General features: G+C 30.6%; 1 protein-coding gene and 1 long non-coding RNA gene across 3 annotated transcripts; one reads left to right on the top strand and one right to left on the bottom strand.

The window, feature by feature from the left end:
- Position 1: 1 nt before the first annotated feature.
- LOC105132160 (uncharacterized) lies at positions 2 to 2,623 on the bottom strand. Its single transcript, XR_843549.1, has 3 exons — positions 1,823 to 2,623; positions 1,023 to 1,232; positions 2 to 67 (listed from the first exon to the last, which is right to left on the bottom strand). It is a non-coding gene; the product is annotated as an uncharacterized LOC105132160 (long non-coding RNA).
- Positions 2,624 to 6,812: 4,189 nt separating this feature from the next.
- On the top strand, positions 6,813 to 13,885 carry LOC105132159 (PAS domain-containing protein tyrosine kinase family protein). 2 transcript variants are annotated; one of them, XM_011035489.1, is made up of 14 exons: positions 6,813 to 7,352; positions 9,288 to 9,672; positions 9,780 to 9,902; positions 10,505 to 11,093; positions 11,529 to 11,569; positions 11,654 to 11,722; positions 11,804 to 11,904; positions 12,141 to 12,219; positions 12,359 to 12,457; positions 12,541 to 12,609; positions 12,770 to 12,819; positions 13,162 to 13,243; positions 13,364 to 13,458; positions 13,569 to 13,885. In XM_011035489.1, exons 1-14 carry the CDS (start codon positions 7,045 to 7,047, stop codon positions 13,639 to 13,641), a joined length of 2,163 nt encoding a protein of 720 aa, XP_011033791.1. In that variant the 5' UTR covers positions 6,813 to 7,044; the 3' UTR covers positions 13,642 to 13,885. The 2 variants fall into 2 exon arrangements, with proteins under 2 accessions (XP_011033791.1, XP_011033790.1); XM_011035488.1 differs by having other exon boundaries at positions 13,135 to 13,243.
- The last annotated feature ends 13,625 nt before the right edge of the window (positions 13,886 to 27,510 follow it).

Below are 27,510 nucleotides of genomic sequence, written 5' to 3'. Positions count from 1 at the left end.
GAAAAATAGCCAAAAGCAGTCCAAACAGCACGATCAAACTCATACATATACATATTGTATGTGGCAACTGCAATCAAAGAAACTGGAGCATTTCAGTCTGCCCGTAAAAATGAACATTAAGATACATCTGTAGCAAATTAGTTTCAAGACCAAAGGAAAGGAACTTGATCTCGCGAGCTCATCTAGACGGCTAAAAAATCAGTAAAATGGCTAGTGGGTTTGATTTGAGCAGCAAAAGGCTAACACTAAAATCAAAATGACTACTGCCTTGAAAATTTAGCATGTACAAATAGAACTTTCTATTTCACCACAATACCAGCAGAAATCTCAAGATGCACAATTTACCAATATATATGTTACTTCAGGCATTTAAGTTCATAATATCAATGAAAATGCTAAATTGCAGATAAATGTCCACAAGCCAAAGGAGTTAGAAAAAAAAATGTCCTAATGAAATGGGCCAAAAAGGGAGCAAAATGCATCCAGGTCCACATCACTAAGCATAGAGAAAGGAAATCTCTTGAAAAAACAATCCTTTTGGTCATCCCAATCCAAATCAACGGACAACTACCTGCAAACTTTTCCGGAGATGAAGTCTACTAAACCTTCCCAAATTCCGTTCCAAATATCTTCAATAGATTCGTGGGAGGAGCTTGTTCCCTTTCTCCGCACCTGGGTTTGAACCTCACTATACACGCCTGTCATTCCCGCGGTGCTAATGGGCAAAAAAGGGAGCAAAATGCATCCAGGTCCACATCACTAAGCATAGAGAAAGGAAATCTCTTGAAAAAACAATCCTTTTGGTCATCCCAATCCAAATCAACGGACAACTACCTGCAAACTTTTCCGGAGATGAAGTCTACTAAACCTTCCCAAATTCCGTTCCAAATATCTTCAATAGATTCAAAGAAACCGTTTATGCATCAAAGCAAAATGATTTAGACTACAGATTTCTCTGCCACCATAGTTACCACTCACAATGACAAAGAAAAGTTGCAATAAAACCATTGTATTAACCTTACCAGCACATACAGATCATGCAGCTTTATCAGTTGCTGGGTAAATTTTAAATGACCGAATTGTAACCTCGCTCAGCTTCAAAATGAAGAATTGTTCTTGCAACCATTGAAACATTGAAATTGGATTGTATCCTTCACCGAGTGGTTAGGAATTAGAATCTATATGGTAGTTAATGTTACCTCCATGACCACAACACCTCTTGAGCAGTCAAACTGCAAGGAGGAGACAATCATTATAATAGCTAGAAGTAGAATGTGTTGCAGCAACCACTCCTTAAGGCATCACATGTATACAGCAATGCATAATAATGGTATGCACTTACCAATATCTAATTTGACCTCTCATTCCAGTCAAAGTCAAATACTATCAACAACATACATGACTTAGATCTTGTCCTTCAATTCTCTCACATTTTTAGAAGTATCAAACACCCCATACCAGAAGATTTCAAAACATAAAATTTTGTGGGGATTCTAAAACTGCTTGATTTTATTCATGCCATTGTTGAAATACTGAAGAAAGGTCTAAAACATAAAATTCCATCAATGTGAAGTGTACCACAAAAAAACTTCATAATGCATTAAAAATGCACCCTGAAAGTAGAGATATCAAATTGGTGTATAATTCTTAAAAACTGGCCAAAGAATGAGGAAAAGGATGAACGAACAGAATATAATCAACAAAAACATATCATTATCTTATAGCAATGTGATCCAAATAGGAGTAAATATTGCATCAGCAAGTGTCATGTTTAAGCAATTTAGCATCATGACCATACTTGCGACAGCAATTTTTAAAATACCGTTAAGCTATATGATGCTTCCACTTAACCAATATTCTTAGCAGAGACAGTAGCGACGCCAAATTGAGTAAGGGTTTCAAATGTCGGAATAGGGACACTTAACAGTTTCCCTGGGCTACTGCAAAAGAAAGGAAATTGAGCTCAACAAATGGACATCCATGTACAAGCAATGCCATAACTCAAAAGTTGTTGAGCTTGCACTAGGTGATAAGCGAAGAAAGTTCCTAATCTTTTCCAGTTGGTGCAACAAGTAAAATTCACTGCACTAGTGTACAAATTTATACCGGTAGTTGGGATCGTATGCCTTTCCTATTCCGCAACTCGTGAATACAGTCAGGCTATAAGTCGACATTGAAGTGATTTTAGATGTTTGCAATAATGATCATGCTACAGCAAACATGATAAGGGGATCTAGGCATTAAGAGAAGTGGCCCCAGCTTTCTAGTTAATGTTGCGCCTTGTTTATCTGTATAACAGATGAGCAACAGCCCATGAACCCACAAAACAAACAGAGTGTGGGTTTAATTGTAAACCCACGAGCTTAGTCCATGCTGCATAATGCATAAGGAAAGCTTATCGCCGATTGTTTAAAATCATGCCCCTGGTTACAATCTTTTAACATCAGAAACTTTCAGTAGCAGTAAGGATAAGTAAACCTTTGGTAGACGTATCCAATGTCATCAGTGGTTAGTTCCGTCAGAAGGTTTGTGTTAAGAATTTCAGTGATTCCTATGGAGAGTGAAGGAGTCCCTGCATTCTGCGGTTGAATCAAATTAGCTATGAAGTTCAAATAGTTTATATATTGTTGAACATCAGATCTACAATTGCGGAAACCCATCAATAGCTGTCCAATACCAAAAACATGGAACCTAAGTGAATACTGAAACATTAGCTTTTCATTAAATGAAACATTTGTAAAAGTTAAGAGGAAACAATGTCTAAAGACAGCAAAAAAGACTAAATACTGAACTACCTATGACCTGTTCTTCAATAATATTCATGGCAATGCAACCACTCATCCTAGAGCTAAGCCAATCCAAATTTACAAACTCGCAAACAATACTCTTCTTACAAACACACTACTCGTCTATATTAAACATGTGAAGTTCAGCAAAAAAATGAGGATGCCATTGAAAAACAGTGGATGCTTTGAAGATTTTTCATATACCTATTATGAAAATATTGTGAATAATTCATATCATACAATAATCAAAAGACAACAAGAAAAGATCGTGCTGGACTTGCTTATTGACACCCATGCGTGTTCATCGGAATGGCAAGAAATGCCACTTCTAACATCTATAATCAAGTATTAATTACTGAACTAAAAAAAAATGCTTTGCATGCCCTAGTGCTACATTTTATTGTTTAGATGGGGTTTTGCCAGCAAAGAAACATCAAAAGGAAAAAACAATGTAGCCCAAAGGCCATTCCTACAAATAGTCCAAAATAGTTGCAATGAGGCGGTCAGTCCAGGGAGCATAAACATAAAAGAATGGAATCTATTCTCACAACCTGCAACATTTCAATTACTTTCACAACAAGAAGAAAACGATCAGAGAAACAGTCCAAATGAACATAAAAGCTTTGATTTCTATGAGAATTTTTTAAAAAAAAAACATTTCTTGCAGATATTTGTAGGTCACTGACAGTACCTATCTATATAAGCGTCTACAAAAACAGAAAACAGCAGCACTTTGAACTTTTCTTTCAAGAAGCTTCTCACATGCTTTAATAAATTGGAAAAGACAACTAGGGTCAAAGGAGACTTGATGGGCAGAAAAAAATAAAACAATTGAGCAATGCATCAACAAGAAAAATGAGCTTAACATTACAGTCTATAATCACGATGAATGAATGGGGCCAGTTAGAATAAACGCAGGAATCGCTAATTATCTAACCCATACACTGCTTAAAATATGAAAAATAACTTATTAATATATTTTTTAAATTTATTAAAAAAATAAAAACTAAATCTAAAAGATAAATTTTTTAAAAAGAAATGAAATTGTAAAAAAATCAATTTCATAAATTATTTTAAATAAATAATAATTAAAATAATAAAAACCAATTTTGACAAATAAAAAAATTAAAAGGGGGATAAAATTAAAATAAAAAAATTATAAATTATTTCAAATAAAATAAATAGCAATCAAAAGAATAAGAACCAAGTCTGATAAATAAAAAAATAGTTAAGAAAATAATAAGATAAAAACAAATAACAATCAAAGGAATGAGAGTCAAAGTTGATATAAAAATTAAATTAAATTAAATTTCAAGGGATGAAATTGAATAAAAAAATTCAAAATAAAATATATAATAATCAAAATATTGAGGACCAAACTTGATATAATCTGCAAGTAATAGGATATTTTTTAATTTTCTACAACTTAAAAAAAGTGTATACATACTAAAATAATAAGAAAAAAATTTTATGAAAAAAATGCCAATTTTTTTAAATTAAAATATATTTTTTATTGACCAAATTTTTTAATAATAAACAAATATATAAAAATTTGAAAAATAATTTTTAAAAAATCACTTTTCTTAAAACTAAACAAATATATAAAAATTTGAAAAATAACTTTTAAAAAATCACTTTTCTTAAAATAAACAAGATTTACGTCACAAGATAAACTCCATTCTTTTCAATGTAGGATATAGCTTTTAGAGAGTTTTAGTTTTCATTAAAATATATCAACCAATTATTATTTCAAATTAATTTTTTATTCACTCCAAAATATATCAACCAATTATTATTTCAAATCAATTTTTTATTCACTCTTAATTTATTTAAATCATATTAATATTTCAAAAGTTTACGTTGAAGATAAAATTCAAATAAATTTTTAACCTCAAAAATAATTTAACGTTACTTTTAATTTAATCTTAAATATATCTATTAATTATATTTTAAATAGATTTTTCAATATGCACATCTCATCCAAAATTTGGGTAAGAAATCAAGAATAATCCAAGATCTTAAATGGAATAAAATTATTATTTTTTCGTTTTGTTTTTTTAAATGATATAAAATACATCGATTATTCTAACTAAAATGAAATAAAATTAACAATCTTGATTATGGAGCAAAATTGAAGGTATTTAATTACTTGATGGTACAATATTACTTAGAGTGGCAATATCCATGAGAATCTAATGGAGCTTCTAGTTGGATTAGACTTTATTTGTTTTCATAGTAAGATGTGATATGGTTTTGTTTTATCTTAATTATATATTTGAGAGTAATTGATTAATCAACTTATACTTAAGTCTTAAATGAATTTTAACTAAAAACTCCCTTATAAAATTCCAATAAGAAATAATTAAAATTAAATTTTTTTTAAAAATACATTTTCTTCCAATCGGAGCTAGAAAAGCTATTACGTTGCGGAACACACTATCATGAGATGCGAAGTGGCAAAAATCCATATACAGAGTGGACGTTTCATAACACACAGCGAGGTCCGATGCCGTCATTTTCTGGATGACAACGACTTAATGCCAAGTGAAGACGCCCACTTAGATGCACATGGATTGTCCACGTATGCAAATTTTTGGGAGGGGAGAAGGCCACCACACAACTTTTATTCGCTATCGCTTCATCTTCAATCTTCTTGCGCCAGTCCAAAACTAGATTCCCCAGAGAGGCAGCGTCCAAGTTTCCGCATGCCTTTACTGAAAACGACATCTAAATTGCTATTAGTAGATCATGCGCGGTAATAAATAAATCTTTGTTTGATTGATAATGAGACGACGTTCCACAAAAAAAAAACAGAGAAAAAATTCTTTAATAATAAGATGAAATTAAACTCTCAATATATATTTAGTGTTGAACAAGCTAGTATTTGTTAAAGGAAAAAACATTTTATGCAATTTTATTTTGAAAGAAAACCCATGATTCCCAGCTCCTTTTATTTTTCTTAATTTTGGGTAAAACATTAATTGTCAAGGAAGCTCCAATTGTTCTTGTTTGGCTACTTGGAAATATCAGCTCAATTTTGAGAGGAGAGGATGATCAGCAGAACATTATTGTCAAGTAAGCTATATATAGAGACGGTAATTAACAATTTAGATTAAAACGTTTGGATTCTTGTATTCCTGGATTCGATATTTATGCATTTGATTTTTTTAATGAATTTAATCATCTGGTGGGGTTATAATGGGAAGAAAAATTCAATTGAATTGATGTTTTTCTATTAGGTTATATTTGGTATATCATATAAGCATGTTTAGTTGAATATTTGTTAGGGGTTAACAAGTAAGTGGGGGTGCTAAAAGTCCAAAATCGGTGTATTTTACACTCCACACAATATTAATTTTTTATTATATCCCATCAACCACTATTAATTTATTTTTTTATTTTTTCCCACTAACGCTCAACACTTCATTTTATAAATATATATATCACTTTTATATCCGCAAAATTTGCTTCTATAATAATCATTCATGTGGCAATGTAAAGGAACACTTAATTTGGACATATATATACATATATCAAACAACAAGAAACATAAGAAACAAAGGTTGTCTCACTTTGATCTTGCTAATTCACATCAATTTAACTTTATTTCGAAATAATAATTGCTGAGCTAGTGGCGTTTGATTTCTATAAATCACTGAATTGATACAAGAATTCTAATTTGACTAAAGCCACCTTCACAACCTGGAGAATGATTGAATACGTTTCTGTGTACCAAACCGGAAGCCGGCAAGGTCATCATGTAATTTTCTTCATGAATCTAAGGACATTTTTGGAATAAAACAAAGACAAAACACGCATTTTTATGTTGATAGGCCTAGGGACAAAAGGGTCTTTTAAGTGTTTGTATTGTGGTATCGGTTGAATTTAAAAATAAAATAAAAAAATATGTTAAAATATCTATTTAACATTTAAATAATTTAAAAAAAAATTAACAATTTTAATTTTTGTTTTTTTAAAAAAAACCATTCCTTTTCAAAATCAGAGCCACCACTGAGACAAATACTTTAACCACTAACAAAACCTCTCCTCTCTTTTCCGTTCATGCTTTGCGTTCCCAACGTTACACCTGTCCACACCTGATAGCTTCTTTTTCCGGCCATCTACACGTGGCAGGGTTTAAGATTCCATCACTGCTATAAATATATGTAAAAAAACAATTTAAAAAAAGGATGATCACCTTGGTAATAAACAAATACTGCTTTGTCAAGAGATCACACCACCACAACAACAAAAAACGATGCGAGTCTCCGGCGAGAAAAATGGCGGCGGATATGACGAGTCTGGAACGAGTTTGTACCGAGTTCTGGTGGATCGATGCTCGAGTCTTGAAGCGAGTCATGCAAAGCTGAAACAGCAACTGAGTGAACTTATGGAGGCTGATGAGAAAAGAAAAAAGAATAATAGCGACGCTATGGCGATGTCAGATGCCCAGTGGGGGTGTATTCCTGGGTACTTCACGACTGGGAGTCCTTACAAGAGCGTTCTGGATTGCATTGGACATGCTGTTCATGTGTGTAAGGCTTCCTCGGGTGAAATTGTATACTGGTAGGTGACTATTGAATATATATAGATATAATTTCTTGCACATATTTATCTTTTACTTGGCTTATTGCATACCTGAGGGCTGAGGCTGTCTTGGTTGGTTTACTTGGTTTGAGTTGTGAGTGGGTGTGGGAGTGCTGTGTTTGGTCAAACAGTTCTAATTCATGATTCAAGCTGAAAAGTGTTTGATGAAAGTGATTTTGGATTAGATGGAAGTTGAAATCATAATAAAGAAAAAGAATTGTCTGCATACCTGAGGCTATTTAAGTAGAGGAAGGCGAAAAATTGGAAATTTAGCTGGGTTTTGATTTTCCCTATGCGTATGGTGCACTGATTAATTTGTGGGTGAGATGGTCACGGTAGTGTGGCCACAGCAATTGTGAAGATGTTTTTCTATGCGAGATGATTCAGGATGCAGGTTTTCTGTAAAGTTTCTTGTATATCGTTATTTTTATATACTGGTTAACGCTTGTTGAAATGCTGCTGTTACATGCTAATTACACCACAAAATATTTATTGTGTATTTCTTGCTGCATTATTAATTGACAAGTTGGTTGATCCTCTGTTTTGGTACCATTTAGTAGTGTTTTGTTCAGCGATTGCTGAACTGAGACATATAATCCTACACAGTAATCAATAATACCATCGAACCTCTCATATACATCATGTGGTAGCTCCTTGGTTAGCCTAGGATTTTGTATAGTTTGTTTAGTGGTCATGGCTGGAAATGCATTGAGCAGATTGGTGAACAATAACTTAGAAACTACTGTGATTATTTTTCTTAGTTACGAAACGTTAAGTGCATTTAATGTAAGAACATTAACTCAAGAAAGTTTCTTGTATATGCAGATTACTGAATGAACTTTACTTTAACAACCAAAAACACTTAATTAATTAGGACATGGTGTTAAAAGCCAGCAATTATAGTGTCAAGGTTGGACTTAGATTGCTAATGAGTCCGGTACTGCAATGTTTTCTTGTTAGATTAACGTTTTAATTATTATTTTTTTATGCTAACAACGTATTTTAGTGCTTTTTTTGAATAATTTAGACTTGCATATGCATACAGAAGAAGCACTAATCTACTGCATGGATTGAATAATCAATTTTAGATTGCAATGTATCCAGATTTCTTAGGTGTCATGTGTGCTATTAAAACATGAAAAGTATCTTGGTTTTTGGCACAACGTATAGCTAAAAGAAAGAAAGGTTTCACAAAGAGAGATTCTTGATTTAATAAACTCACATTGTCAAAAACAAATTATGCCAATGTCCACTACTGTTTAAAAAATAAGTTAAACCAAACAAAATAATAAAATTCAAATTAAATAAAGTTCTCAAACCCCAAACCTAATAAATTACAAAACAACAACTTGCAGATTTAATATAGATAAAAAAAACAACCCTAGCTAGTTACAATAAGTTAAACTCCTATAAGATCAGGTCTATCAAATATGTTTGCAAAATTTTAATCTGATTCAATAATTAAATTATTAAAAATTATATCTATTTTTATTAATAAATTCGTTTGATTTTTATTAAGTTTTGCCTTGTTGTTTAACCTCATATGTCATAAATATGATATGATTAAATGTCTATTAACTTTTCAAGTAGAATATGGTTGAACTACTAAGATTTATATGCATGATGACACTTGCATTGTTATGTATTGTTCAGCTGCTTTGGATCACGTTCCATGTTGAAACATAAATTGTTTGTTTGATTTAATTGGTTCAAAAAAAGTTAAGGAAATGACTTGAACTTATATGAGATTGACCATAGCAATTGAATAAAGGCAAAATTCGTAAATGCAAATAGTGTTTTTCTTCTTTTTCTCCAATAGTTTTGCGATTATCGTAACTAGCATATTCTCTTTATGGATGGAACTAAGGTGCATTTTCATGCGTTACCCTTTAGCTGATTTCGAATTTCTATCAGGAATCGTTCTGCTGAAAATCTATATGGATGGAAAGACAGTGAAGTCATTGGACAAAGCGCTACTGAACTCCTTGTCGCTGAAGACCATTATGCACATCTAAAGAAGATAATGGAAAAACTGAGCTTTGGACAATCATGGTCTGGTCGGTTCCCATTCAAGAAAAGATCAGGTGACTTGTTTATGGCTTTGGTTACAAAAAGTCCATTGTATGAGGAAGGTGAGCTTGCTGGCATTGTTACTGTTTCAAGTGACGCAGCAATATTTAACACCGAAAACTCACAAAATCGTGCTAGATCACCGAGGCTAAACTTGAAAAAGATTCAATGGAGCCCACGACCACCAATTGCGCCAGTGACACAGATTGCATCGTCAGTTTCCAATCTGGTGCTTATGTGTATTACGTCATTAGAGTTGTGTCCATTTTTTGGGTTCAAGTTCTATTTAATTTCATTCTCAGAAGTTTTATGACCTCGTGCTGTTTAACCAATCAGGCCCCAGATTTTTTGGCTCGAAAACATGGTGATGACACATGCAATGAACATGGAAATTCTGGGGACAAAGGAGATACTGCAACAGATATGCGGTGCTTTAGATCGGAGATCCCTGGTGAACCAGTAAGTCTCAATTTTACTAGCCCTGGTTTAACTTTGTTTTAAAGGGAATCACTAAGCTGAAGTTTTATTATAGGAGGCGAAACTCAATTCTGATTTCCATGATGCGTAGAGCCCTCAAAAAGATGAATCTCTGTTCGAATTCGCTCAACGTTCTAAAGTTGTATTGACTTTACCATAGTTTCTTAAATTCCAATTACGCTTCCTAACATAACAACACTAGTTTGGAACTCATTATGCTTGAAATCATCTGGTCATCATTTACTTGTATACTTTTCAGTTCATGCAATGGCGCGGTTCTTGATGCATTTCTGTAAATTCATATATAATCCAATTGAAATATACACTTTACTTTTAGACACTAGTAATTTCATCCAAATATTTCTAATTTGATTTCAAACTGTACATTTTTTTTTTGTTTAAAATTTTTGATCAAAACCTTTTATTTCTTTTAGTTAGAATGGAATGCATTGGATTGATTTTTCTCACAAAATTTTGATCAAAACAATTTTTAATATTTAAATCATTAAAATTTACTTCACTGTAAAGGCTGTCTCTTTCTTTGTTACCTGTTTTACTAATTACTTGGTTGAAATGTCTAACAGGCTGCTAAGATACTGTTAGCAAACCTGAATATCAAGGGCATTGACAACATTGGAAAACATGACGATGCCAGTGCTCAACAACATGATCCTCGTGATGTTGCAGAAAGAAATGAAGCACCAAATGGAACGAACGATCTTGCAAGTTCAAAGGCATCGCCTTCTTATCACTGCAACAGCGATGCTGAAGGAGAAATGTCTCAGAATATAAATTCCTCCTCGGAATTCCGAAGAGAATATTCAAATGCAAATGCATATCCAATCAGAAGCCCTAATGATTCAGAAGAGAACTTTCCTATAGCCTCATCAACAGAATGCAATGGACGTCTGGGGTTAGATAAGCCAGGAGGTCAGCTGCAAAAAGTAGTTTGCCAACAGGAAAGGAATGAATTGGAGCTAGAAGCATCAAACTTGGAATCCAATGGGGTAGAATATGATGCAAAAAGACAGCCAGATGGTAGTTTTCCAAGGCACGAGAAGAGTGTCGGCAGCCTTGCAAGTGCATCAAGCAAAAGGGATCGCGATTCAAATTGCATGGTGGACTGTGAGATTCACTGGGAAGACCTACAACTGGGAGAGGAGATTGGTCGAGGTAAACTTCGAAGGCATGATATGTCTTTACCTTTGTTACATATGTTGTCCTTTAAACTGTTTACATATGAATGCATACGTGTAGGGCTAACTTGGCTTCCAGGGATGATATGATGAGATGAATTACTGTTTTTGAAGTGTTTTAGCAGATTTTGAGTAAATAAAACAAAAATAAACTTGATCTTCATTCAGAACAATTTGTGTTAATATTCAAAGTAAACATATTTCATTAAAACATAATTTTATGTTGATATTCAAGTGAACATATTTCATTAATGTAATGAGACCTTGTCAGAAGTGCTTGGCAAAAGTACAGTATCTGATCTAATTTTGATCATCTATCTGAACTCCATTATTATATTAGATGATTTTGACTATCATTAATTTTAGGCTATTCTTCTTAAAATTCCTTTCTTATCTTGGTTTTGCTCTACAGGTTCATATGCTGCTGTTCGTCGTGGAATTTGGAATGGATCGGTAAATTGATAACTGGAAAAGTTCTTCTGTGTTGTTCTGAGTTCCAAATTAATCTGGATCTAAAATGATTTTGGTTAACACCAGGATGTTGCCGTAAAGATTTATTTTGGGAATCAATACAAAGAAGAGACTTTACTAGACTACCAGAAAGAGGTGCTTAAACACTCAGCTTTCAATTGTTTGTAAGTTTCATTTGTGAAGGAAAGAACTGATCAATGGGTCTCATTCATGTAGATCAATATAATGAAAAGACTCAGGCATCCAAATGTGTTGCTATTTATGGGAGCAGTATATTCACCAGAAAGAATTGCCATTGTCACGGAGTTTTTACCCAGGTAATGACAGTGCTCTCTTTCTGAGGAGTGATCGCCCAGTGGTATTGTTTTGCTAGCTCTCTTTCAAAGTGACCAAGGCTTCCTAGAGCTGCCGTTTGGTGTTCTGTTAAAATCTAGTGATGAGCAACTTGGGGATGAAATCAATGCTGTCCTAATGGATGCGTGCTGTCCTACTGTATGTTCTGATTTCTTCAGAAAACTAATTTATCTTATATTTCTTCTGTTTTTCATGGTAGGGGAAGTCTTTTCAAGACACTACACAAAAACAGCCCAGCCTTGGACATTAGACGGCGTCTAAAGATGGCCCTTGACGTTGTATGTTATCAACGACTGTTTTATTTTAGAGCACAGATGTCGTATGTTATCAACGACCGTTTTATTTTAGAGCACAACGGGGGCTTGTGGAGTTATTCAACCCACAAGCAAGGCCTTACTGTTTGGACTTTTACTGCAGGCTAGAGGCATGAATTATTTGCATCATAGAAATCCACCTATAGTGCATGGGGACTTAAAATCTTCCAATCTCCTCGTTGATAAAAACTGGACTGTCAAGGTAATATCCAAATATGCCACAAGTTATTCAAGCACACTTGTCATCTAGCAATTGCTTCGAAAACCATCTGAAGTCTGTTTCAGGTTGGAGACTTTGGGCTGTCAAAGTGGATGAATGCAACATTCTTAACTGCAAAATCTGGAAGAGGAACTGTAATGATCTTAGCACTCTTCTTTAATTATTTCCTCCTAATGCTGAGGAAATTCCTTCACTTCCTTAGCTGCAAATTGTGCGAATATAATGGTCCTCAATGTTGTCAGTTTTGATGCATTCGTCTGCAAATGTTTTAACTGTGTTTTGTTTTCTGTGCAGCCTCAATGGATGGCCCCTGAAGTCCTCCGGAATGAACCTTCAAATGAAAAGTAATTCATGAAACTAAACCCTGTTAATCTAGAAATGGACAAGTGCTGGTTTCTTAATTTATGCTAAACAGGTTCAATGGAATTGCTTGCTTGCGTTAACCAACATAGAAAGTAGAGGTGACACGGTCCCTCTTTTATCGTCTAGCATTTTTAACTCTTGATGTATTGGACACCTTTTACCTACTGTCTAGTTCAGCAATCAAAAGTGTTCAAGGAGCAGAAATCATTAAACCTCATTATTAGCTAAATTAAAGAGAGATCGTTGTTTCTCCAATTTATTCATTATTAACTCACCAAAAATCTTCTGAAAATTAGTGTTTGGCTTGCCCCGCATCTGCACAGATCTGATGTGTTCAGTTTCGGCGTCATCCTCTGGGAACTCATGGCTGTTTCCATTCCATGGATCAAGTTAAATTCCTTACAGGTATATCCCTCGTAATATGCATTTCTCCCATATTACCTTAATCATCGACACATACATATCAAATACAGTACTGAATATTTCATAAAATCTCACTGAAAGTGTGTTTCTTCGATTTCAAAGGTAGTTGGGGTTGTAGGCTTCATGGATAGAAGATTGGAATTACCAGAAAGCCTTGATCCCAAGGTAGCCTCTATCATCAACGACTGTTGGCGGAGGTACTTTTCTAAATGCATATGCACCAACCTTTTTCTTTATTTTACTTTTAATGATGAATTGGGAGCTTTAAAGTTGATGGAAACTAATTTGGTTTGAATTATACAAGCAGTGATCCTGAACAACGTCCATCGTTTGAGGAGATAATACAAAGAATGGCAGGTGACATATCCCAGAGATGTTGAAGACTGAAAACAGCGATCGCTTGCAAAACAGTCCAAAGGCACGTCAATACTTGAGTAAGTACATAGAAGACAAGAAGCTATGAGGTTGTTTTGTCACTTTTGGGTGCGTGTTTTTAGAGTTTAAAAATGATGTAATAAAAAAAGAGATGACAAAAGGTTGAATATGAACGGTAAAAAATTGAAATTCTAGTTACCTTACCTGGGAATGCTGGGTACCAATAATAGAGAAAGTATCCCTGTGGCTGTCTTAGTGTCTACTTTTTTATTTAATTATAATTTTATCTTGTTTAATTACAAAATAAAATATAATTTTTATTCCTGGATCTCATCAATAAATAAGTTTTGAACTTAATTTTTGAGAAGTTACTTCACAAGTTTTTACTAAATCTTTTCTCTGTTTTTCATCGAGTTGGATTTTATTACTGTTGAGTTTGATACCCACAAAACCAAAATAACCTTAGCCTTCTTTGAACTAATAAAAAATCAACGCTGAGCAGTTTTTGCATAAGTTAAAATGTTGATGAGATCTAAGTTTTTATATTTATAAATTAAAAAATATTTTTTTTTAATTCACATCAATTATTTATATAATTTGATTCTTATCTTGATTTTATTTCTAAATTTTTTTTAATTGATATGGTTTCATATTAACAACACCATGGAAACTAGAGGTTTCTCTATATGAAATATGCTCGTGAAAGCATTACAATAAATTTAATGGGACGATAAAATTAATAAATTTAATGGGATGATAAAATTAATTTTATAATTTGCATGGTTATTTTTACAATGTATTAATAATAAAATACAAATTAAAATAATTGCAAATAAAAAATTATACATGTCATTTTTTATCATTTTATTATTAATATTAATTTTAATTATTGTTTTAATCAAATATCTTAAACATGTTTTTTATTGAATAATAATTTTAATTAAATATATATATTTTAATCAAAATAATTATAACTAAAAATAATTTTTCTAAACTTTTTTTCATATCATAATTATAAAAACTATCGAAATAGTATACACACTCTCAAAATAGGTGAAGTGGTTCGTGGTCGAAGTGTGTCTATCTAGCATGGAGTTTTTGAGGTATGTTTATCCACTTCTTAATTAAGGTTTTGTTTATTTTTGCATTTTAAAAGTATTTTTAAAAAAATTAATTTTTTTTTTATTTTTTTACTTTAAATTTATATTATTTTTGTATTGTTACATATTTTGATATGGTGTTAAAAATAATTTTAAAAAAAATAAAAAAATATATTATTTTAATATATTTTTAAATAAAAAACAATTATAATTATATAAGTAGTAGAATTAAGTAGGCTATAATTTAATATGGGCTCGGATCAGCAAAACTCTCTGGGAATTGTGCCATCTTCTAGAGTGCAGTAGAATTATGAGTCACATGATGTGCCCGAGTTCCTTAGAACCTCATCCTCGAACCTGTTAGTCTTGGGCCCAATAATGGGGTGCAATTCCCAAGCCCCCCCCAACAGGCATAGTTCCCAGTGATTTCCAGAACTGAGAGTGTAATTTTTCTCATCTTTTTTACCTCGTTACCCTGTGAATTGTGAATGTGCTATGTCCTAATCTTAGTTAATGTTGTCGGGCATATTTGGAGGATCTCCCGACAGCTTTTTTGGCCAGCATGAATCCCTGAACATTAGATAATCTTCGTACCTAAATTGATACTTGTTATATGTCGTTCTTAAATTTCAATGACTTCAAATAAAAAGCATGTTCACCAAGCAACGAACCAAGAAAGAATATTAACACTCTTGAGTTTTGATCAAACAATCTACACGAGTGCCATCTATTCTAACAAAAAAGAAGAGGGCCAAGCTCAAATTATCCAGTCCCATTGCTCTTGCTGTGTTTAGCAGTTGTAATAAAACAGGGCTAGACGGGCAGTATGAGCCCTGTCTTCCTATCCTGTGCATTCGTGGGACTTTCATGTGCCCCTGTGATTTCAGTGTTTCATCTAGTTCCTCAAAAACATTGAATCAGGCATTGACCTGCAGTATTCACACCTGCAGAAAATGTCAACACATATCCACCCCTGTGAACAAATGTTTGGGAGGCAAAGAACGTGCGTTGGTTTGACCAGGTCTCCTACTTTGACTCTCTCAAGTAGTGATCCAGTAGGGCTCCATAACACTTTCAATTCAACGTGTCATGATTACAGTGGCTAAATATATGATCGACTCTTTTTTCTTTAATTTCAGTATTTGATATTCTGGTGGGGTGAGGATTCTTCTGCATAATCGGATAAGTTTGTACGATAAGTACGTACGAGGACTGGATCATTCGTGTCCTTGCTAGAAACTCGACCAGAAATTATATCCTTCTGACAACATGATCTTGTAGTTGCATCTTGTTGACAAGATACTGTAACCATCTGATACCATAGCTATCTGTTTCTTCTTTTTCTTTCCTTTCCTTTCCTTTATAGTGGAAAAAAACAGAGCTGTGCTTAAATTGACCGCGTGCCTTTCACACTTGTTATATAAACAGGCAACATAAAAGCAGGATTCACCGTGTAATAACTATTTTATCTTTCTTATAAGAATTGCATGTATTTTGATTAGGGATATTTTGATGTTTTTACTATGTGTACTAATTATTACTAATTTGTTGGGGTATTTATATTTGTTCAATGTTTTATGAATACTAAAATAATAAAATAGTCCAGGACTAAAATTAATGGTATCGGGTAAGGGTATTCACATATTTTTATTTTTTAATACATGATATAACTACACACATATCTTTTAATTTCAGATATTAAATTCATTTTAGTCGCTGGTATTTGTATCTTTTAGTCTTGGTTTTAGTTGTTAATAATAAGTTTGGTTTTATATTTTAGAGCTTTTTATTTGAAGTTTTTTTAGGTTGATAAATTGCTTTATAGTTACTCTGAGAGTGTATAATTTTTTTTTAATTAATATAGGTTTTTAAAAAAATTAAAATAATTTATTTCCCTTGATTTTATAGCTATCATTATAATGGCCAGATTATGAGCAGTCAAGCAACACCTTATTTGTAATCTATCGCCTAATTTGTTTATTTTTTAACAAAACCCTTTAAAAAGCCCATGAGGGTGGGTGGGCTTTTTTTCATATGTCTAGATGCTTTGGGTTGTTAAGCCCACACACATGAGCTTCTGGTATTATTATTATTATTTTGCAATTATTTTATTCTTTATTTAGGTGCAGCATAAAATATTAAAAATATTATTAGATCAGATGCCGTTGAGCCTTTGATGCAAATCATTAATTTGATGGGTCACGACACAGCTTTTATTTTTGTTTTTTAATGCATTTCCCCCTTAATTTCAAAAACAAATAATGTAATTTATTCCTTTGTTATCATTTATTTTATTTATTCAACTTCAAATAAATAAATAAAGAACAATTTTATTATTATTTATCACATAACTTAAAAATTATATCTAATTAGAATCATATTTTGATCTATGTTTTAATTTTTTTTCTGTTGATTAAAACTCACTAAGATCAATATAGTATGAAGTATTTTAAAAGTTTTAACTTAAAATCTTTCATAAGTCTTTTATTTACTTCAAAATTTAATCTAATTTGTAGGTAATTAAGATGCAATATCGTTCCAACCAGGAAGAGAACAAGGAAAGCAAAAATAAAAAGATTAAATCCATTCAAGTTAATTTACTATAATTGTATCTATTGCATGGGTTATAAATTTAACCTGAATTGATATAATTTATTTTTATTTTATTTATTCACTTACTTGATTTTTTTAATTTAATTACTTAGCAATTTTTTATTTTTAGATTTAAAATAGAGTTAAACGAGACTCAAATATCACCTGAAATTGTTTCAAAACAGATAACTGTTTGAGATAATCAATCTTTTTATTGTTCGCTTGCTTGGTAGAATAAGTTAAACCAACTATTTTTATTTATTAACATCTATTATAATTAATTAACTAATTTGAATATACATTAAATTTTTAATTATTATTTTAAATAGTTTATCCTCACAGGCAAAAATAACACCACTTATATTTTCTAATACTGTTATATATTTTTCATTTGACCTCAGCGAAACGCGGTTCCAGAGTCTAGTTTCTTGCTTTTCCTCGAGCCCTTGGAAGCTCTATCAGGGTAAATATTTCAGTGCAATTGCAATTCATTCTACTTTGAAACCTTCCCGATTACGTTTTTTACCAAGTGGACTTCAAGCCTTTACATCAATATTTTAGATATTATATTACATCAAGCCTTTCAGGGGACTGCAACTGGAGACTCTCCCTCCTTCCCTTTCTCAGATTCCAAGTCTTTAGCTGCCGTAGGTAGGGACCCCTCCCCTTCTAAATGATCCTAGATCTTATAATTATAGATTCGGATCTTATTATTCTTAGATTTGTTATTTTTGATGCGATCTTTTATCCCTCGAAGAAAGGATCTTTGTTTATGTTCATCTGCTCGCTCTTTTAAATTTTTCCCAAAGATCCAGTTGAATTCTCGGAGATAGACTTTTTAATTGAATTGTGATTGCAAATTATTTTTAAGTTTACAGGGTATTGAAAAATGCCAGAAAAATAATGATTTTTAAAAATAACGGGAAACTTCAAGACAAAAGGCTGGTCCCGGCTTTAGTTTTTTCAAGCCGTGGTATTTTTTTAAAATGAAATTACCTCTATTATTTAGAGAGAGAAAAATTGTGTGGTGGTTTGAAAAGACACCCCTCGTCTGTGGTTACGAGTTTTTTCACGTAGGCTACAGTTTCTGGTGAGTTGAAACGACATAACAGCCTATGACATTGTAGGTGAAACTCTGGCAGATCCCTACAGAGTTGTGAAAAGATGGCTTGTAATCCTTTTCAGTGTTCCATTTACCAACCGCTGGTAGCAGGGATTGCTGTTTTCAATGAGACCCGTGAACTCCAGAACTCAAAAGAATCACTCAGTGAAATTAGGATCAATTGGGCAGTACACAAGGTTGAAAGTATGTGGGAGCGTAAATTTTTGGTAAAATATTGTGATTTTAATGTATAGAAGTGTAATTTTATTAAATATTGTTATTTTTTAGTATAATGAGATAGTTTTGATGTTTTGAAATAATTATATTTAGTAAGTATTGTGTGTGTTTTTAAAGTACAACATGGTAAAACTATACTGTAATGCTATTTCATTAAGTTCCTTTGAAATAGTGTTATTTTATCAAATTTTTATGTTTACTTTCTGATTTCACAATACACACACACGCGCGTGAAATTACCCTCAGTTTATCATTGTGCTTCAACTTTGCACACCTATAGATCAATAATGCTCTTCTAAACACAGAAACTTGTATTTTATTGTTTTTTTAATTTTATTTTTCAATCTAAATGTATAGAGTAAATTTTTTTAAAAAAATAACACTAATAAAATGACAATATTATTTAAAAATAAAAATTATATTAAAAAATAAAGATCATGTTAATATATATATTAACATAATCTTTATTTTTCTAATTATATTGTTATTTTATTAGTGTTATTTTTAAAATTTTATCCTGTAATAAAAAAATTAGTAAAATTTTTTTATTCTTATTTTTTAATTATTATTTTTTATTTTGAATGCTCCTCTGTAATTAATTTTTTTATAATTTTATTATTCATTTTTACCTAATTTTATTATTTAATATTTGATTTATTAACTATTAAACTATATGGTTTTTTCATATATGGTATTTCTAGTCTATTTATTCAAGTCAAGAGTTTAAAAAATTAACGAGCATTATTATTTTTTTAATGATTTTTTTTTATTACTTGACATCATTTTAAAAAATAGATTTATGATTTCTTTAAATTCTTGTTATATCATGTTATTCTTATCTCATAATCCGAAACATGAGTTTAATAGATTAACACAAGCTATCCAACTTTTATTACCTGTATTACATGTTTATTTTACTAATATGAGTTAATTTTGACCGGTTTTGTTGTTCATTTTTACAAAAATTTATCTTTAGATATTCAAGTTGTTTGCAGTATTTTTTTATTAAAAATAAATTTATTTTTCAAGTTATTATAATTATTTTTTATTTTTCAATCAAAATAAAATCAATTTATTTAACTGCCATTGCATTGCAGGGAATAGAGTTGTTTTCTCTTCTTTATTTTTCAATGCACTTGCAGCTTCTAAACAATTTATCTCAATTTACTATTAGATTTTTTCCGGGGGGGAGATATTGGGTTATACACGGTGGAAGATAAGGACGGAGACCGTGAGGATTTGGAGAGTGGTGAGTTGCATGAGATATTGTTAGGCTGTCGAGTTAGATCTAACAGTGGCTCTAGATTTCGTGGTTAAATCATGTCTCATAGTATTGGGTTTGTTTACAAAGTTAAACTTAATATATTAATAGTATGATCCACATATTAAATTATAATATAATGTAGAAAAATAATAACAATACAGAACTTGCGATGTATCGCAGGCCCGCATTAATTACCTGCTCTAGCTGGATGTTCATGAAGGCATGCTCTTGGAAGTATCGGCCCCACAGGTGTAAGTATGGATTGCGGGATCTTGAATTTATATTAGGACGGAGACCGTGAGGATTTGGAGAGTGGTGAGTTGCATGAGATATTGTTGGGCTGTCGAGTTAGATCTAACAGTGGCTCTAGATTTCGTGGTTAAATCATGTCTCATAGTATTGGGTTTGTTTACCAAGCTAAACTTAATATATTAATAGCATGATCCACGTATTAAATTATAATATAATGTAGAAAAATAATAACAATACAGAACTTGCTATGCATCGCAGGCCCACATCAATTGCCTGCTCTAGCTGGATGTTCATGGAGGCATGCTCTTGGAAGTATCGGTCCCACAGGTGTAAGTATGGATTGTGGGATCTTGAATTTATATATTTTTTTATTTTTAAAAAATTATATTTTAAGATTAACATTAAAATAATATAAAAATATATAAAAAAGTAATTTTTAACAAAAAAATAAATTCAAAATTTAAAAGAATATAATTTACACCATATTCATAAACAGGCTTTAACTGGAAGTACAAATTGCAATTCTTCGTTGATGACAAGCGGAATCTCAAATAATTACAAAGGTCATGTTATTTTTAGGAACGTAATTTATATATATATTTCTTGAAATATATTATGCTATTTGTATCCCGTTTAATCGAATTAGTTGAGTTTATTAGACTTTTAAATATCTAGATTTAAATAAAAAAATTATATTATATTATTTTTAAAAAATAAGATGTGTAATTTCTTCTTAAAATAAAACACCATAGAAAGTCTTGGATCAGTTTTGCGCTGTGCATGTTATATTGCAATTCGTGGGGTTTCAAATTCGAAGATGAGATCATCTTATCTTATTTAGAGTATCTTTGATATTGTGAGAATTATGGTTGTGATTTGAAAAAAAATATTTTATAAAAAATATTTTTAGTTGAAGTTAATTTGAAAAAATAGATATTTAATTAAAACAATGGTTGAAATCAAGATTAAAAAATAATAATTTAATGTGTTTAGTTAAAAATATTTTTAAAATTAAAGTTATAAAATAATTTTAAAAATATATATATTAATATTAATGGTTTTAAATTTAAATATTATAGAATTAATTACTTCTATTACATCATGTAATAAAAAATATTTTATATTATTTCATTAAACTATTTATAATTTCATTACGTACAAAATTTATCTGATAAGAACTATATTTTTCATAAATTTTTGAGCATGGATAAAATATTATCAGATATAAAATTAATATTACAGTGCAAATGAATTTAATTCACTTTATACTAATTTTTTTAAGAAAAAAATATTATTCACGTTATAGTACAAATGAATTTAATTCACTTTAAACTAGTATTTTAAAAAAAAGTTAAAAAATTTAACACATTATATTAATAAAAAATTATGAACATTACAAGAGAAACAAAAAGAAAAATAAAAATCATCTAAAAATCTAAAAAGTAGTTAATCTTAAAAAGAGAAATAAAAAAAAAGAAATAAAGCATTCATTTTCTTCATCCAGAGTAAGATAAAGAGCCCGTATTTTAAAATAATATTTTTGTTTTTATTTTTATTTTTTATATTCATACATCAAAATCATCTAAAAATCTAAAAAGTATTTGTTTAATATACCTTTTAAATTAAAAAAATTATTTAAAAAATACAAAAAATCTAAAAAGTATTTGTTTAATATACTTTTTAAATTAAAAAATACATTTACAACACAAAAACAAATACTCACTTGTTATACAAACCATTCGTTGGGATCAATTGATGTAGTGGCCCTTGGTTTTAAAATCATAATAATGGCAGCGTCTCTGCCTCCGTGGGCCTAAAATCACAATTTTGAACAATTTGTGAATTTTGCTCGCATCTCTCCTGAAAAGCAAAAGGATATAATATTCCTGTACAAAAGTTTACGGGGGTAATAATATAATTTGGAGGCATGAACGTGTAGTCGCATCAGGACAGACGATGCAGGTTCTTCCACGGCTTCCATCATTCAATGTCACATTTTTCCATTTGCCTTCTGTCGCATTCAGATTTATTTTTATTTTCTTTTTCATTCACGAACCCATGTCAGTCAATGGATATTCAATTGAATGTCTGGATTTTTTTGGCGGTGTGGTAATGGCGAACATTATATCTCCATTTGTTTTGAAAATAGGGGTTTGGGAAGGCATTTGAAAGCGGCTGGTGTTATTTGGGACAGAAATCCTACTGGTATGTGCTCCGCCCGGAGTGGTTTTGATTTCCACATGGAAGCTGATCCAATGGCGGGTATGGAGAGTTGGAATTGGGTTTGGAAACTTAAGGCTGCACAAAAACATGTAGTTTTTATTCGATTAGCTGCCTGGAATCGGCCTCTAACGAACGAAGTTAGGCATGAACGTGTAATTTCCCTCTACGTTTGGGATGCAGTGAGAAGCCGGGATCTGTGCCACATCTTTTACGGGACTGTGAGAAGCATGCTGTCTTGTGGATTAATTTTTTCATGAAGGATTGTGTAGTTGGCTGCAGGTTAATCGTACCAGGAGTGGTCTGAACAGTTGGTGTTCGTGTGTACATGCTGGTGATCTTGGAAATGCCGGAGTGCAGAGGTGATTAATGGGGAGATAATCGCACAAATTCAACGAATTTATCATCTTTTAGATGATTATAAATTAGCTTTCGGGGATTGTAGTTTGACTAATTCTGGTACTCCTTGTCGGTTTGTTAAGTGGTACCGCCTGCACTAGGTTACTGGAAGCTTGATGTTGATGGTGGTTCTTTGGGAAATCCGGAAAGAGCAGGTTGTGGTGGTGTGATCCGGGGCTCTCTTGGTAACTGGAAGGCTAAGTTTTATGTATACATCGGCCATACAGCAAATCTTGCGGCTGAGTTATGGGGTATATGGCAGGGAATTCGTTTGGCTATCGATAAGGATTGAATCTGATTCAATGGAAGCTTTGAGAGTGGCTAGTGTGAACCCTTCTATGTGCCATCCTCGTCTTGGCTATCGATAAGGATTGAATCTGATTCAATGGAAGCTTTGAGAGTGGCTAGTGTGAACCCTTCTATGTGCCATCCTCGTCTTGGCTATCGATAAGGATTGAATCTGATTCAATGGAAGCTTTGAGAGTGGCTAGTGTGAACCCTTCTATGTGCCATCCTCGTCAGGGTCTCGTTCATGATACTGGTTGCTTTTAACAGACAGAAATGACTTCGAAGCTCAACCATTAGTCACGCGAAGGGAACCAATGTTCTGATTTTCTTGCAAGATTGGGGTGTAGGCAGGAGTTGCAGCCGTATATGTGGGAGGTTCCTCCCCTGGAGTGCGAAGTATTCTACTAGCAGATGGTGGGTGTTCGTTTGTGGTCGGAGCAAGTTTCTATTTTTCTTCATCATTTTTACCAGAAATTTAGTTACTAGCTTCAAAACCCGCTAAATTTTAATGTAATAAAAAATAAAAGAATATATTAATATTGCATATACATTTTATTATATTATTTTTTAATTAAAAAATGTAAAGATATTGTTTATTTTTAATAAAGTAAATTTAAAAAATAAATGAAGTCATTAATTGTGAAAGAGTTGTTATTCTAATTAAATACTAAACTATTACGCCAATATTTTTTTCTTTTAAAAAATAGATAAATATGAAAAAAAATTTAAAAATTGAATTTTTTATATTTTTTTATCTATGAGCTTATTTTTTTCTTGAAGCACAAATATATCCTACAAATTCAGTTTATTTATATCAGTTATAAAAAAAATTGCAATAATCTCTTTGAGATACTATAAAAATATAAAAATAATAATTACTATTTAAAAAATGAATAAAAAAATTTAAAAAATAAAGCATTAATTTAATTAAAATAAAAATTAACATAACCTAAAAATAAAAAAGATGGAGGATATTAGTTTAGGGTAAAAAAGAAGAGAGAGAGAGATGAGCGAGGCAGTAACGCTAAGCCTATACACCTAGCCAAATACTCAAACTCATGCGTCTGAGTTTGGAAATTCAGGCTCGTATTTATAGGCTTGTGTTTTTTCTGCTTGTATTTTAGAGAAAAGATTAAGTTGCTGACGTATCATCTGGTGCCCGGTCTCAAGCCGACCACTGGTGGCCAGAACTTGTTGAAAAGTTAGGTTTTTAACTTTTCAAGCTTTGTTATTTTAGTTGACGGAATTGTAATATCAAATTCCTTTATTTTTTGATAATTTTCTCTAGTGTCTCCCAAGCAAAAATAAACAAAATAAAATTATTGTAAATTTGATAGTCGCCATGAATTTTCTCTATATTTTACATTCTATTCCTTTGTCTTTTATTTTGTTATTTATACCATAAATTTAAACTCAGTCTCATTTAATTATGCCATTAAAAAAAGATTTAATAAAAAGGGAACAAAAATAGAAAAGAATGACTAAAATTAGAGATAAAAAAGAGAGAGAAAAAGAGCTACATCATTGTCTACATGAACAGTCAAATAGTCAGGAAAAACTCTCTTTTTTAGTGTATTGTATGATAATTGCTACTTAAATATATGAAAAATATATTTATCAAACTTTTTTTATTATTAGATCATGTTAAAAAAAAAAAACAATTCACGGTGACAAAAATATTAAATGAATTATATTATGTATGGTGATTTTAAAAATAATCACAATAAATTCAATCCCCAAGCACGAAAGTAAAGATTGACTGCAGCTTTAAATTAACATCCTCTTCTTTTTGACATTGACCGTTTATAACTCCTCATAACTTGGCTCGTGTCCAGATTTATTAGCTTCGAGTTTCAATTTTCTTAGAGTCCCAGCTCAGCATTAACATTTCAAGGTATTGATTAGGTGTTAATTTTGTTCTTTTTATAGTATTAGATTAAAAATAATCTTGATAATAATAATAACAATAATATTTTCGGTATCGATTTATATATCCGGGTGCGGAGTTCTTCCTCGTCGACTTTTAAGCAGAGGCTTCATATGAGAATAGAGTGTGTTTTGCAACTTTTCTGGCAGTCAAACCGCAGCGTGTTTGATTATTATAGTCTTTTTAAAAATATGATTTAATTTATTTTTTAAAATATTTTTTTATTTAGAGATATATTAAAATAATATTTTTTTATTTTTAATGTCGATATTAATATAAAATAAAATAAAATAAAAAAATTTTAAATGTAAAAATTAACAAGTTCTTATTTTTTCTATTGTGTTATAACATGATGTGATGTAAATTTTTTAAGTTATTCCTGTATTTTAAGTCAAATAAGTAGCTTTTATTTTTTTTTAAATCATTTCTTGTGCTTTTAAAGTAGAAGCTAATATAACGTCATTGTATTTTTACAAAATAACTTTACATTTTCAATAGTTAATCTAATAATTTTTAAAAACATTGTCAATTCTTTTTGAAATATTTTTAACAAGTTTAATCTGGTAGCTTCCATAGCATAGAGAATCTAGAAAATTAAAAGATTATACAAGCTCTAAGTTTTCAAGAAATATAGTAATACCAACAGGATATTCTAATAGAAACCATGTAGTTTGTTTTCACAACCATATAAAAAATTAATTTCGCATGCTAATTATAAAATAAAATATTTTGAGTGTTAAACTATGCTAATTATAAAATAAAATATTTTGAGTATTGAAGTTTTTAGAAAAAAGAAGGAAATATATTAAATACATCTAGATTCACGTTTGTATGGAAGAAAAAAAGAAGGGATCGCGTTTGTATATCTTTCAGGGTAAAAAAATATTTTTATTTTCATTGATTTCTATCTTATAAAACTTGCACACAATCAAATTTCAAATCAACCACTGAAAGAAATAGAATGAAATTTGCTATAGATGATACGCCACTGTAATAATTCTCTTGTAACTGTATAGTAACCATTGGAAAAATCAAACCCAAATACCAGTGTAATTTTATTAAGTAGTTATGTTATTAAGTTTGGAAAAGAATAAGAACAATTTATAAAATTTGATAGGATGTATGAACCTAATAAATTGGCACCTCGATCACTTTTAACTGAATAGTGATTTTATTTTTTGAACAAAAAAGTAGAGGATGTGGGTAATTTAATGTACCTACACGAGCAAATTCCTGTTTATTATAATAATATATTTTTTTAAATTTCGCAATTTTATAACTCAATCTTCTCCTTCTTCTTTATTCTTTCATATTATATTGTATTGGAGTTTATATTTCATGGTTTTTTCTTAGTTGTATTGATATTAGATTATATTTTAATTTTATAGGTTTTTTTTAACTTTTAATATTAAATTTATTGAGAGTGGTGCTTTATAATTGTTTTTAATTTATTTTTTATTAATTTATCTTGATAATGTCAATTAGTATCACGGTAACTTAGGTTGATTTGGTAGTTTGTTTTGGATCCTAATCAATTTTCTAAATAATTGTTTTATTTTATATTTCAATATTATCTTGATTGAAAATCATGCTTTGTATTTTTTTTTAATTTGGTTTTTACATGGATGACCTAATCCCATGACCCGAGTTGATTTATTTTATTATTTTTTCAATATTTTGTTTTACAATTTCACCACAAAATAACTTAATTTTTTTCTTTTATTTATTTATTTATTTTTTATTCAGTTTCATCTTCCAGTATTATGTTGTTCGAAAATTGAGTTTCATAGTTTATTATAGTTTGCTTTTATGTGGTGTTATTCCAATCTATTGGATGTTGTTCGAAAATTGAGTTTCATAGTTAATTATAGTTTGCTTTCATGTGGTGTTATTCCAATTTCTTGGATGTTGTTCAAAAATTGAATTTCATAGTTTATTGTAGTTTGTTTTCTATTAAATAAAGGTTTTTTTTTATTTTTTTAGTTGTTTTTTTTATAAATTTATACTAGTTTTATAATTTAAATCGCGAGTTTAATAGATTATTTTATGTTATTTTAGATTTTTTTAATGTTCCTATTTTTCATTAATTGTTTTATTTTATCTTTGATAAAACCTTGTAATTTTTTATTTATTTTTTATGAGTTTATCTTGATTTTATGATCCTGGTTATGAGTTTGTCATGTTGATTTAAATAATTTTTTTATTTAATATTTTTTTATTTATTCAGTATTGAATTGATTATAAATTAAACTTTATAATTTATTTTAATTTTCTTTGTACATTGTTATCATATTTTTGTGATTTAGATTACAAGTTCAACAAATTAACTCAATTTAATTTAATACATCAACATCTTAATATTTTTTTAAAAAAATTTAGAGAGGCCATCCAATAAATATTATATTTTTTGTTTATTATTAAATTTTTTTATTATAAAACGTGTTAATAATATCTACTTATTTTTTATGCTATAATTGTTTTTTTGATAAACCC

The sequence above is a fragment of the Populus euphratica genome, unplaced genomic scaffold, assembly GCF_000495115.2.
Source record: "Populus euphratica unplaced genomic scaffold, PopEup_1.0 scaffold39.1, whole genome shotgun sequence".
NCBI lineage: Eukaryota > Viridiplantae > Streptophyta > Magnoliopsida > Malpighiales > Salicaceae > Populus > Populus euphratica.
This window is presented reverse-complemented; position numbering and strand designations above follow the sequence as displayed.